The following is a 13,046-nucleotide window of genomic DNA, read 5'->3' on the forward strand; positions in this document are numbered from 1 at the left end:
CTCTGCCTCTGTCCTCACGTGGCCGCCTCCCTGCGTGGCGCTCTCTTGCCTGTCCAGATTTCCCTCTTTTATAAAGACACCAGTCATTGGACTTAGGGCCCACCCTCACCCAGGATGACCCCATCTTGACTTGATTACATCTGCAAAAACCCTACTTCCAAATCAAGCAACGTCTGAGCTTCCCAGTGGACAAGAATTTTGGGGAGACACTTGAACCCAGCACAAGTGGTATATGCGTTTCACGCAAGGGCACACTTCTGTGTCTCCCTACAGCCTCTGAATGCCAGAGCCCCCTGGCACGTTCCCCAGGCTGCTTCATACAGTGCCCCACCAGCCAGTGGCACCAAGGGCTGTCAGTGGGGGGATGGGGACGGGGGTGTCGAGTTATTTAATGAACATTTCATTGAGCGCTCTGTGCACTGGGCACTGCTAGAGGTACAACTGCAGACACATTCCCTGTTCCCAGAAAGCGGATAAAGAATGTCCAGGGGGGCCCTCCAGCATCTCTACGTCAGAAGGATGGGCAGGAACCAAATCTGAGGCTGGGGAGGGGCACCCAGTGAAGTGAAGAGAGGCACAGTGGTGTCTGGAGGTGCTTCAAGCAGGAGACAAGGGATCAGCTCGGCTCGACATGGGCTGAATCAGCTGAGGGCTGAGGAAGGACCAGACTCACTATCTCCTGGGGCACTGGAGACCTGTCAGAGCACCCCAAATACAATGACCATCCATTCTAAAGAGGGGGTGCGTCCAGAAGCCCAGAGCGGGTAGCTACTCTGAGGGGTAGCTTTCTCATGTTCTCTCATGAGAAAAAGGGATTTGTATTCTAACATGTAAACAGCCCCATGCCGCCCAAGCCCAGGTCAGGAAAACCACGGCTCCATCATCAGCTCTGAAACAACTTTATTAGAAGGCTGTTTTAAATGACAACTTCCAATTCTTTCTTAATTTGCTTTGTCACCAATTCCAGTTATAACTCTATTTATATATAACAATAAATCTTGCATTGATCTTTGCATCCTATTTAAATTGTCCTCATCAGGCCGTTCTGGTGAATGGAAGTGTGGCTGTGCAGTTGCGCGCTGACCAGCATTACTGAGCAGGGGTAGCGGGGGCCCAGGACAGAGGGGGCCCGCTTCACAGGTACGGGGGGGGAGCCGGCCGCCCTCTCCTCTGGCCCCCACCCCAAACTCACAGTGATAGGCACCTCACTGCCTTGTCTTTCAAAAAGGGTGAATAAAGAAATCCCTCCCAGTCTAAGAAATGATTTGGACTTCCATCCTGAACAGGGTTGAGATTCCCCCCCTCTTCCTGGCCCCTGATCAAACCCTCAGATCCTAAGGCTTCCTAGGTGCTGGCCCTGCCCTGACCCGCCGAAGGACCGTCTCTCCGTGATCAGGGCCCTTCTGCCTTCTTGCCTTTCTTCTGTCGCCAGTTCCGAAAGAAATTTCTTTGGACAGACATGGTGCAGCAGCGAGAAGGGTCACTGCCACGGCCCCCTCCTTCCTCTTCCCACCCCACCTCACAGGTGTTGGGAAGGTGCAGTCAACCAGGAACATAAATATGAATAAAAAATGAACTTGAAAATGACAGGCTATTAATTAAACACATCTATAAAAATAGTTAGGACATAACTCTGTTCAAATAAATACAAAATAAATAGGCTCCCAGCAGTGTGATACGTTGCGTCAGTGGAATGTGAGGCTGGTCCCACTTTGCCCCAGTTGGGATTGGACACGAATCCCCGGGGCGTCAGAAACAGACTTTAACGCGGTCGGCCGAGCCACTGCTGGCTCTCTTTGTCTTCTCCCTGGAAGAGCAGAACTTGTACATTTGTCCGGCTTGTCTTTCTGAACAAAACCCTTTTTCCAACAATACATAATTAAGGCCTTGATCACCTTTTCCTTCTCTCACCAGGGCGTGCAGACTCAGGGCAGAAACTGCCCTTCCTGCTTCAACACAATGCCCACTGCCCTCATGCCGGCGGGAAGGGAGAGGGAGTTAGTTCTGAGCTGGTGCCAGTCCTGCCAGGGGCCGGGGCCCGCTCGGAGCCCCACGAGCCCCCCAGCAGCAGGGAGCAGAGGCCCTCTGGGTCCCAGGACCCATGAAGCCATGCGCCAGGACGCCAGGCAGCCTTGCCCTCGTCACGCACACGGGCATCCAGGTGCCCGTCTGCGGGGCAGCTCAGAAGCCAGACTCCTCCCTCTTCCCTGCCAGTGGCTGCGCTGCCGGTTGGGAAGTCGGCCTTAGGTCAGGTAGAACCACCCTTCCCCACGGACTGGGCGGAGAGGAGCAGCGTGGCGGGGGGGAGTGGGCTGCGGGCCCTCCTCCTACCATTTAAAACAGCAGCAAGGAAGGAAGCAAGGTGGGCCCGGGGAGGACGCTCAGCAGGCCCGAAGGCGCCCCGCGCCAATGGTCTGGCTGCGAGGACGCGATGCAAGAACGAAGCCAGCCTCCCAGCCCAGCTATTCGGCAGGCAGCACAGGAAATGTCCTGTCCCCACGCACGCGAGCCTGTGTCCTGCTGAGCCCTGGACCCTGAGGAACACCCACAGGTCTTCCCTGGAATGGACCCGAGGGTCAGCCAGGGTCAGCAGGACAGACCCAGCGGGCCTGCCGGCTCTGCCCCCACCCCTGCAGGTGCGTCCCAGGGTCTTCACAGCTTGGCTTAAGTCAGCTTAGTGTTGGCACATTCACAGAATGAGATGGCTACACATCCCGGGGCTGCAGGCCCAGGATCAGCGAGTCCGCGGGCAGGCTGGCCTCCCTCCCGTCACCGCGACTGCACGCCCAGGGTGATCTTCAGGTTCTCGTACACCACGTAGCTGATGCTCACGGCCGGAATCACCTTCATGAAGTTGGGGGCCAGCCCCCGGTACAGGCCGAAGGCCCCCTCGGTCCGCAGGATCTGTCTGAAGAGGCTGCTCATGGTCACCTCCGGGGCGCCCTCAATGGAGGCTGCAGGGAGCGAGGTCGCCCGTCAGGGGCCTTTCGCCGGCCCCTCCCTACGTCCCAACCTGCCCGGGGAGACGGGCCCCTGGGGACTGACTGGCCTAAGACCAGCCTTACCTTGGGCCTGCATCCGGGTCCTGACCAGGGCCAGGGGGTAGCTGGCCAGCTGGCCACAGGTGCTGGACATGGTGCCACAGGCCAGGAGCACAAACACGCCGGGGTCTGCACTGTTCACCGCATAGCGCTGCAGCCAGGCATTCTTAAGTGTCTGAAAGGGCAGAGGGGGGCGGGGATGAGCCAAAGGGCCTGCAGGCCCCAGGAAGAAAGGGCTTGTGAGGCAGTGAGAGACTGGGGCGCTGAGGGGACAGTTACCGGATCCACACAGGAGGCGTTGCCCCATCACATGGGATCCGCGAGGCCACTGTAACCTGATTCACTTGGCCTGGGCCAGCCTGGGGCTGGCTGGGCTCCCGGCCTGCCTGACCTTTGTTTCTGCTGTCACTGGGGATTTCTGGATAGGATGGGGATGCCGCAGGGGCAGCCCCTCCCTTCCCTCCCCCAAGAGCCAGACTCCTGTGCTCCGGAGTCTGCTGGGGGCCCAGGAAGCCCCCAGGGCATCGTGCTCTGTAGATCTGCCTGCCAAGCCCCTGGGGGTACAGAACCTGGGGGCTGCCAGGGGCAGGCAGTGTGACAGGACACCCCTGCAATGGACAGGTGAGTCTGGAAGGAGACAAAGGGGGGTGGAGGGGTGACACATGGCCAGGAGGGGGTTTCTGAATCTCTCCTGCTGCTCAAGGGGCCTGAGTCCTCTAGGGCCTCACCTCGTAGACGGCCAGGTCTATCCCAGCGTAGGGGATGATCCCCAGCATGTTGGGGACATAGCCTTTGTAGAAGGCGGCCATGCCCTCTCTGGCCAGGATCTTCCTGGCGCAGTCCAGCATGCCCGAGTACTGGCCTGTTTTGCGCAGGGCCATCCGGGTCTTCAGGACCTGCAGAGCCCAACGGAAGTGACGGAAGTGTGAGCCCGGCCCACTCTGCACCCTCACCTCCACGTACACTGCCCGCCCCAGGACCGACGTGGCCCTCACCTCCATCGGGTAGATGCTGCTCTGGGCGATGGCCCCCGCCAAGGACCCTGCCACAAGCCTCTCGTGAATCCTCAGAGTCTCCTGGTCACTCCCAACGAGACGCTTGATCTGGAACAGGGAGCAAACAGACTGATACCCCCCAGAGACCAGCATACCTGCTCCTGCCCCGCCCTTCCTCCCGGGGCCTGTCAGCTTTAGCCAAGACCTGGTGTCCCTGGCACTTTTGATGCTGCCCAGAAATGGAAGGAACTGGCCCCCAGTGTAACTGGTTGCTGGCACAGCTGGGGTCAGGCTCAGGCCTTCCCACCCCCCACCTAGCCCTGCTGTCCCTCAGGTACAAGGACTGGTTCCAGGTTCCAGGGAACCAGGGCAGGTCCAGGGCAGGGACCTCATTCCAGGGGAAGCTCAGGAAGCAGCTGCTGATGGGCGACTCTCCCTGGGGAGCTGGGTCCTCACCTGTTCATAGGCCATGAACTTGATGGCCGACTCGGGGGCAATTTTGAGGACGTTGATGCCATTGCCGCGCCAGAGTGATTTGGCCCCTCCTTCTCGAATCATCTGGGTGAAGCCACCCACGATGCACATGTTGTTGCTGCGGGAGGCGTGGACCTGGGGGGGGAGGACAAGCGGTCAGAAGGAGCTCAGCGGCCGCAGGGCCACCGCTGCCTGACAAAGAGCCAAGATCGATGGCAGCCAGGCTCCGCCCTCGTGGCACTCTGAGGCCAGCTCCGTACCCTGAGAGCCTAACGTGGCTGCTCCAGGTCCCACTAGATTCTGCTGTGCACCTGCTGGCGCCAACCCCATGCTAAACACCTCCACAAGGACTGCTTTAAAAAAAGTTGAGCTTTTTGGACTTCCCTGGTGGCCAAGGCAGGGGCCATGGGTTCCAGCCCTGGTCCGGGAAGATCCCACATGCCACGGAGCAACTAAGCCCGTGAGCCACAACTACTGAGCCTGTGTGCTACAGCTACTGAAGCCCGCACGCCTAGAGCACGGGCTCCGCAACAAGAGAAGCCACCGCAGTGAGAAGCCCGCACACCGCAACGAAGGGTAGCCCCCGCTCACTGCAACTAGAGAAAGCCCGCGCCCAGCAACGAAGACCCAACGCAGCCAAAAAATAAATTAAAAAAAAAAAAAAGTGAGCTTTTTATTATGGAAAATTTTCAAACATATATAAAAGTATAGAGGATTACATAATGAGCTTCCATGAACCCATAATGAGCTTCAACCATCATCAAACCAGCCAACTGATGCCCCCCACCCCTCCCCCTGCTCCCCCTCCCCCACCCCCATTAATTTAAAGCACCTCCCTGGCATTTTGTCATTTCACCCAAGGACAGCTTTTAATCTCTACAGCATTCCTGGGGATTTGGCTAAGAAAAACACACTGATGAGGCAATTTGTTCGAACCCCTTAGTTTCCAGAGCAGTAGAAGTCCTGGGGCTGAAGTGACTCGCCTGAGGTCACCCAGCTGGGACAGTGGGACCCCGGGTCGGGTCCCAGGCCCAGGGCTCCTCTCCCTGAACCACTCGCCTCCCTGATTCAGCACCAGAAGGGAGTTCTCATTCTTCCATCCATAGACCTCAAACCGAGGCAGGCCCAGGAGGCGCTGAGGGGGTAAGGAAAGGATGACACCTTTTCTGAGCAGGGTTCCTGCCACGAAAAGTGCCAGAACGCAAGTCAGGGGACAAGGGGGTGACTGGCCACTGTCCAAAAGACACTGGAGTCCACTGGTGTGTCCTCAGGCAGCTCGATTTCACAACCTTGCTCCCGACCTGGGTTCAGCATGAGCTGAACCTGCCCTGTGGACGTGGAGCTGGGTGCCCAGCCAAGGGAACGGTGTCCAGGCCAGGTGAGGATCTGTTCGCACTACCCCCCACGTGGTGGCCTATGTAAGATGCGCCTAAGGAAACAGGTTCCTGCCACACCCCAGTTCTCACTGGGGTCATCTGCCTCTGGTATGGCCCTGTAATGTGACTCCTGGCTTAAGGGCCTCAGATAAAATTAGATCAGGCCACCTAGGCCAGGATCTAATGTGCAAAAGGCCACCTAGGCCAAGATCTAATGTCATCCTTGTCTGAGCAATAATTCCAATCTGATTTACTGGGTTAGGAAAGTATGGGCCCAAAGCAGGGCCCCAGATAAGGGAGGGGAAACCAACCCACCAAAGAAACCCAAGGTGGAAACCAGGTGGCTTGGGGCCTGTTTTCCTGCGTACCTGCATGAGCACCTTGAGTCTGTCCAGGGGGGCCGTGCAGGTTCTCGATACAGCCCCCGCCCCACCGCCAGCCACCAGGTGTCTCCACCACATCCCCGTCTGCCTCTCCTCCACCGTGAACTCATCGGGGACCGTCAGATTCTCACCCACATCAAAGATCTGTGAGGAAGACCAACAACGATAAATCTAGCAGGCTCCCGACGCTTGTGGCAGAACTGCCGGCAGACAGCTAGGTCCACAGCCTTCTGCCGCCTAGAATGGACCCCCTACCCCTTCGCTATGTGGAGGCAGCAAAGCTCTGAGCTGTCTGTGGCCTTGGAGAGGCCCAGGTTAGAACTGAGAGCACAGCTGGAAGAACGCAGGTAGAAAACCATGCGGACAGCCCTTCGGGACACTGCCAGGGGCTCCTGCAAGAACAGCTGACAAAGGCACTGCAGCTGAGGATCACCAGGTTGGCTGTACTGGAAGGATCAAGTCAGGGATAAAAATTCTTCTGAAACCTGATGTGTAACCGGATCACGTTGGCAGAACATTATGCAAGACTTCTGCAAACACGAGAGGTTGTGCTGCCTGTGCAATGCCCTCTCTCCCAGGCGGCCTCCCGGCTCGGCAGGCAGAGCCAGCTCTGCTCCAACCTTGGGGCTGCAGGCCAGACCCACGGGGCCGCGGCTCCTACCCGCAGAGCGTTCACCTAATTTCAGCCAACGAAGATGCCAGGCGTCCCCTGAGGGCACCTCGGGAGACAGAGGAGGACCTGTGGCCTCCTCTTCTGGAGTCGACGGTCCAGGATGGATAAGACTGCCACCAGGGGATACTCAGCAAGGACCAGCAGAAAGGGACGCTCATGCGTGAAGGGGGCTCGTGGGCAAGGGGTCAATGGGGCCACTACCAGTGAGGGTGCAGAGCTCTGTGTGTTTCTGACCGGGGGTGAAAGCAGTGGGGAGGTATTCTTTTGCCATAGAGAGAAATGACACAAAACATGGGGTGGCCGGGGGGAGAAACTGAACAGCTCTGCTACTGGATCTCTGCAGAGCAGCCCTCAGGAGGCTTTGGAAGAACAAGGAGGCTCAGGGAGAGGGTGCTTACAGTGGACCCTGAAGAACAGGCAGCACGTGGGGACAGGAGGGCATTGTTTCTAGCAGAGGGAGCCCCGTGTTTGGGGCATGGGCAGGCCGTTCAGGTTGGCCGGCATGAGGGAGATGGAGGGAGCATGTGGAAGGCTGGCAGAGAAGCAGACAGCCCCACCACTGAAGGGGAGGTGGGCTGGGAACCCCCACCAGGATGGGGGCTGATGCTGGGCGAAGGGGACCCTATGAACGGACGAGGGAGAAACCCCCTTCCGGCCCCGGGAGCGCGGGGCTCACCGTAGAGTGCTTCCAGTACAGGATGATCTCAGGGATGTTCTCCACGGGATGCAGGAGGTGATAGTCTCGCCACTCGTTCCAGTCGATGGTCATTGTGCCATTCTTGTCCATGCTGCAAGACAGATATGTGGGTCGCCCAACTGTCAACAGGCCCCATCTGTCAGCCGCGCTTCCCACCTCCAGGGGAGCCGAGGGCAGGCGCGTGGCCACCAGGAAACCACAGAAGGCGCCTCTGCCCCGGAGGAGAAAAGGCCAGGTGGCTCCACATCCCACCTGGTACAAAAACGGGATCTGACGGCCCACGAGAACCCCGTTCCGATCGGGCACAGAGGTCAAGGAGGGAGGCGGTCCCGAGAGTGACACGGATACTTACTAGGTGACAGGGCCCCAGAAGTGGCCCGTTCGTATTCTGACAGACAGACAAAGGAAGATGCAGAGGAGAGAGGAGAAACAACACAAATAAGTGCTCTGAGCGGAGGTTAGTGACGCAAGCACATGCCACGGCACAGCACGAGGACGCGCCCTCCACGCGGAGGGGAGCAAGGGCCAGAGGCTGCCGTCCCTGGCCAGCCGGCTTCGGGCCCCTGGGACTTGGGGAGGCTCCGGAGGACAGGAAGTGGCTCTGGGGCTGTTCTGTGCGAGTTCCCAGCACAGCAATGATGCCAGTCCCCAGGACCACCCCTGGCCTGCGGGATGCCTTTCGGGGCAGCACACCTGAGCGTTGTGTTAAGAGGAAGTTCCCCACAGTGGAGGGCGGCCACGTGAGCCCTGCCCCTGAACGACCGGGCAGAGAAGGGTGTTCCTCGCTGGCCTTTCACCTACTAAAATCCCCCACTAGTCTTCTCTCTCAGCGGGTGGCTGGCGCTCAGGCACTCTGCCAGGTGATCTGTGATTCCACCACCGGAGCTGACCAGGAACCCGGGGAGCAGCTGGTCTCTGGGAGGGGTTACTTATTCATCCCTTCCAACCACCAGAAGCCAAAGTTCACAGAAACAGGGTCAATACAGCGAACGGCACGAGGGAGTGAGTCCAAGAAACCTTCTTTCGTCACACTTTTGTTCAACCAAACGCAGGGGCGGCTACGCACTCACCTCTTGAGGATTTTTTCTGCCTGCTGTTCAGATATCTTGACTCCCAGGTCCCGCAGGGACTGCATGATCTCCTGCGCGTCGATCCGTCCTGGAACAACAAAGGCCGTGAGCCGGAAGCCAGCCCTGCGGAGAGGCCCAGGACCGCTGGGCCCGCCGCTGGCCCCCGGGGGCAATGCTCACCATCATTCTTCTTGTCCAAACTCTTGAATACCAGCCTCAGTTTCTTCTCATGATCTTGGAGATAATGGACAAACTCTTCAAAGTCTAGCTGCCCATCGAGGTCTTTGTCGCCAGCTTGTACAATTTTCTATAAAACAAAAGTAAGGTTTTGTCCTTCAGCTTTTCGGGTCCCTCGTGGTGTCCCGTTCCCAGGAAACAACTGCTCAACCGTGAACAGAGGTGGCCCCACGACCCGAGACACTTCCCCTCCTCCACTCCCAGGGCCACCACCTGGATCCCCTAGGGCCGGCCAGAACCCAGCCAAGGACCCACTGTGTTTCCCTCATGAGAAAGAGGAAAAAGAGGCCGCAAGAGGAGCCCTTCTGACAGAGGCCGGCAGCGGTGGGCTTGGTACTTCCACCAGGCCAGCTGCCCGGCTCCCCTGCAGCTCTGTCCCTGGTGCCAGGCCTCAGCCCCACATGCTCTCTGCCCAAATGTGGGGTGGCCCTGGAGCTCCAGAAACTCTGCAGCTTGCTCTTTTTATCCCTAAAAGTGGCACTGGCCCAAGAACAATTGGGGGCGACCAGGGTAGAGGTACAGGGCAGAGCCGGCCCCTGCCAATGGCTGCTTGGCAGAAATACTGCCAGAGAGAACTCTGGAGGATGGAGAAGTGGTAAGAGCAATGGGAACTGTTCTTGGGCCTGTGCGTGATGGCGCTACCTGTCTCTGATCTCAGGGGAGCCAGGTGCTATAACCAACCTCAGCTCCCTTAACCAGGCACTGAAAAGCAGGGCAGCTCCACTTAGGAATAGTTCAGTGACCCAAGGAAGCTTTAAAAGACCCTTTCCTGGGCAGTGAGGTTCCAAAAACCTGCGCCTGCCCTTAGACATGAGCTCTGTTCAGCAGCTGCAGTCCGTTTTCGATGCTCAGCAACTGGAACTTTTCCACAAAAGCACAAGCACTTGGTCTGTGCCCGGGGTCCTGCTAAATGCTTTACCTCTAGTAACCCGCTGAATCCTCGCAAACAGGCCTGGGAGGTGGGTACTACCATTTCCCCCATTTTCCAGAGAAGGAAACAGAAGGTCACAGAGGTTTAGTAATTTATCCAAAGTCGCACAGTTAGGGAAGTTGGTGGGCAGGATTCAAGCCAGGCCTGATGGGACTCCAGAGCCACCTCTGTATAGTGTCTGCTGGCATTCTAAAGGTTAATCTCAAGAAGGTGGGGAACATACATGAGTCACTCCAACCCAGCAACACCCCAAAACTAGGACCAAAAATCCCCTAAGGAAAATGGTTAGAGTCTCCCTGTGTTGCCCAATTCTCTCAGCAAGAAATACAGTCACCCTCCACAAACCAGTGTGGGTTTCAAAGTCTTCTGAGCCAGTGGGTTTGGAAATTGATGGGCCATTGGCTAGCTGGTCCTCTCCAGATACTGTGTCACCTAACATGATCCAAAGAACAGCTCAGGGAGGGTGTGGCTGGAAGGGGAGACACAGGCTGGCACGTGTTCTGTCAGCTGTCTGGAGTTCCGTTAACTTCCTGCAGACGTTTGTGCTCCCCACCAAAATGCAGATTACATATAGGTTAAGCACCCTAGATTTATGAGAGGAGCAGAAATAGAACCTGCACGTCACTTAGAGAGGAGGCGAACGCTAGGCACGAAGCTCGTTGGTATCTGGGTTGCTCTGGCACCAATGCGATCCATGTGCCTTGTTGGGTGGGTGCCCGTGACACAGACAACTCAAGGACATGCTCATGCGGCTGATTTCAAAATATTCTAAGTCGTTGCTTCCACCTCAGTCCGGTCTCCTTCCTAGGATATGCAAATCACCACCCCCTGCACACCATCTGACCGTCACTGCCATCGTGAGCACGGGGGGATAGCACAGGATCTGATGAACGGAGAAGTTGGGGTGTCCCTTTAGGAGGCAGGCGACCCCCTCAGACTCTGTAGCTGTTTCCCCATATTTAAATTAGTAATGATTTCTGCTGCCTCCTGCTCCAAAGAGACGCCTAGGAAGGTCCCCTCACCCCTGCCCGTTGGCTTGTTTCACCCAGGGCACAGCCCTGTCACCTCCAGCCTCCGCAGCCACGGTTCCAACTCCTGGGTCTCCAATGAGGGGCCTCTCCCCTCCCCTCCTGCCCCCCAGCTCAGATAAAGCAGCTAGACTGTGCCCCTGCACTTCCTGGCCCTGCACTGCTTAGAACCCCGCCCTCCGCAAGAAAATTCCTTTCCTTCTCCCACAAGTGCCTTCCCTATAATTCCAGCCTTCCTTGGAAGTCACATGAGAGCCGGTCACTCCCATGACGTAATAGCCCTTTAGCTGCCTATAGTTACGCGACAGCTGGGGAAAAAACTGGCACGCTTAGAAATGGTGGGGACCTTTGAGGTATGCGGACCCTCTACCAGCTCATCCATTCACTCAGCCAACACTGATAAAACGCCCGCTGCCTTCCACGGTACAGACCTGCTTCCACTGGCGGTAGGTGGAGAACTCCTGGGACGGGATAAAGACACTGAGTTTGAAGATGGACTTCAGCTCGGCGGGAAGCCCCTTGGACTCGAAGTACTGGAACTCGGTCTGGGCCTCCCCGATGAGGGGCACGTACAGGCACAGGCAGAGCATGCTGGTGGGAGCTGTTTCAGGCGGCGTGGAGGCAGGAGAATGCTGCCCGGCCCAGCACACTTGCACAAGGTATGCTGGGGCGCAGCTGTCATTGGCTGCCTCCACCCTGTCCTTTCACTTAATTGAAAAAAGTCTGCTCACTGTACCTCCCGCCCACAGCCAATGAGCACAGAGCCCGGCAAGGAGGCGTGCGTGGCCGAGTGCAGAGGGATAAAGATCAGGACTGACGTCACCTGCTCCCCAGTTAACCCTTCGGAGACGGGCAGAGCATTCTGCCCTGCCCTGGGATCTGCCCCAGAAACCTTCACCCTCTGGCTGCCAATCCCTCCAAACAAACAGCCTTTGGCCTGTTTTTCCACAAGGTCCCCAAACGCGTCACACAATACAGTGGTTTCTCTCCTTGGTAAATCATTCCCAGCAGAAAAATAAGTGGGTGGAGGTAGAGAATGAATCAATGCTCACCTGAAACGGCCCCGTTTCGCTGTGAGGGTAGAAGTCAGTGGCGGGGGGGAGGGGGGGGGAGAAGTCCTGGAAGTAGCCCCCGGTGGGGGTGGGGAGGGGTCTTTCACTTGCAGGGGAGCTGCCCCTCAGCCAGCTGCCTGGGCCACAGGGCTTTCCAGGCACAGCTCTGGCTGGCTCTAGTGACCCTCCCCAGGCCACCCTGCACATGAGCAGCCCCTCCCCTGTAGGCTTTGCCTGGGGACCCCACAAGCACCGAGAGGCTGAAATGATGGGGGCAGGAAGAGGACACTCTAGGCCACAGGTCATGGTGCCGGGGCACTCCTCAGCAGCACCAATCTGGGGTCAGCCTGGGCCTCACTTAAGATCCACGGATGTGGTCTTCAGAGCCCACATTCATTCAGGACGCTCTAAAGTTCAGTGCATCAGAGCTTTCTGGTCTACAACTGTGCTGCTCAATACTTTTATTTTATTATGCCACGCCACACAGCATGTGGGATCTTAGTTCCCTGACCAGGGATCGAACCCGCGCCTCCTGAACGGTGGAGTCTTAACCACTAGACTGCCAGGGAAGTCCTCAATTTTAAATAAACTAAAATTCAATGAAACTAAGAGTTCATTTCCTTGGTTGCATGGCCACACATTATTTCCATCATCACAGAAAGTTCTACTGAGCAACACTGCCCTAGAATGTCCCTTTTAGGTGAGGATGAGAGGAAACTTCAGGTCTTGGAGAGTCAGGATCTGATCTTTATTTAAGGGCCACCCTGCCACCTCCACCTCATTCCTTCCCAAGGAAGATGTCAGATTCATGCTGCAGAGGAAGAGCCCACGTCACAGAGATGAAAAAGGAATCCATCTCGCTATGTTCCATCTACAGTGCACCACTTCCTAATATAGACGAAACCTCGCGACCAGGATGGATTAAAAACAGATGGATGTCATTTGGGGATCCACCAAAGTAAAAGGAACTTCTTAAATTCACTAAAAAGCTTTTTGTTGAGAACTTTAAAAAGGTTCAGAAAATAAGATGTTGATGCTTATATACATCATTATGAAACAGATTTTAATAACTTATATGATATTTCAGCC

At 56.8% G+C, this 13,046-nt stretch overlaps 1 protein-coding gene across 4 annotated transcripts in view; it reads right to left on the bottom strand.

Moving 5' to 3' along the window:
* Positions 1 to 863: 863 nt before the first annotated feature.
* SLC25A25 (solute carrier family 25 member 25) overlaps positions 864 to 13,046 on the bottom strand; it is a 32,923-nt gene continuing 20,740 nt past the window's right edge. For 3 of the 4 annotated variants that reach the window (XM_060014083.1, XM_060014084.1, XM_060014086.1), the window contains exons 2-10: positions 8,890 to 9,016; positions 8,710 to 8,797; positions 7,619 to 7,730; positions 6,255 to 6,413; positions 4,493 to 4,645; positions 4,037 to 4,144; positions 3,770 to 3,937; positions 3,066 to 3,216; positions 864 to 2,954 (exon numbers count right to left, since the gene is read on the bottom strand). In XM_060014083.1, coding sequence (XP_059870066.1) covers positions 2,770 to 2,954; positions 3,066 to 3,216; positions 3,770 to 3,937; positions 4,037 to 4,144; positions 4,493 to 4,645; positions 6,255 to 6,413; positions 7,619 to 7,730; positions 8,710 to 8,797; positions 8,890 to 9,016 — 1,251 coding nt within the window. In that variant the 3' untranslated portion in view covers positions 864 to 2,769. Of the gene's footprint in view, positions 2,955 to 3,065; positions 3,217 to 3,769; positions 3,938 to 4,036; positions 4,145 to 4,492; positions 4,646 to 6,254; positions 6,414 to 7,618; positions 7,731 to 8,709; positions 8,798 to 8,889; positions 9,017 to 11,336; positions 11,925 to 13,046 lie in introns of those variants that run through there. The other variant, XM_060014085.1, reaches the window with a different exon arrangement.

This window comes from Delphinus delphis, chromosome 6 (assembly GCF_949987515.2).
Source record: "Delphinus delphis chromosome 6, mDelDel1.2, whole genome shotgun sequence".
Lineage (NCBI taxonomy): Eukaryota > Metazoa > Chordata > Mammalia > Artiodactyla > Delphinidae > Delphinus > Delphinus delphis.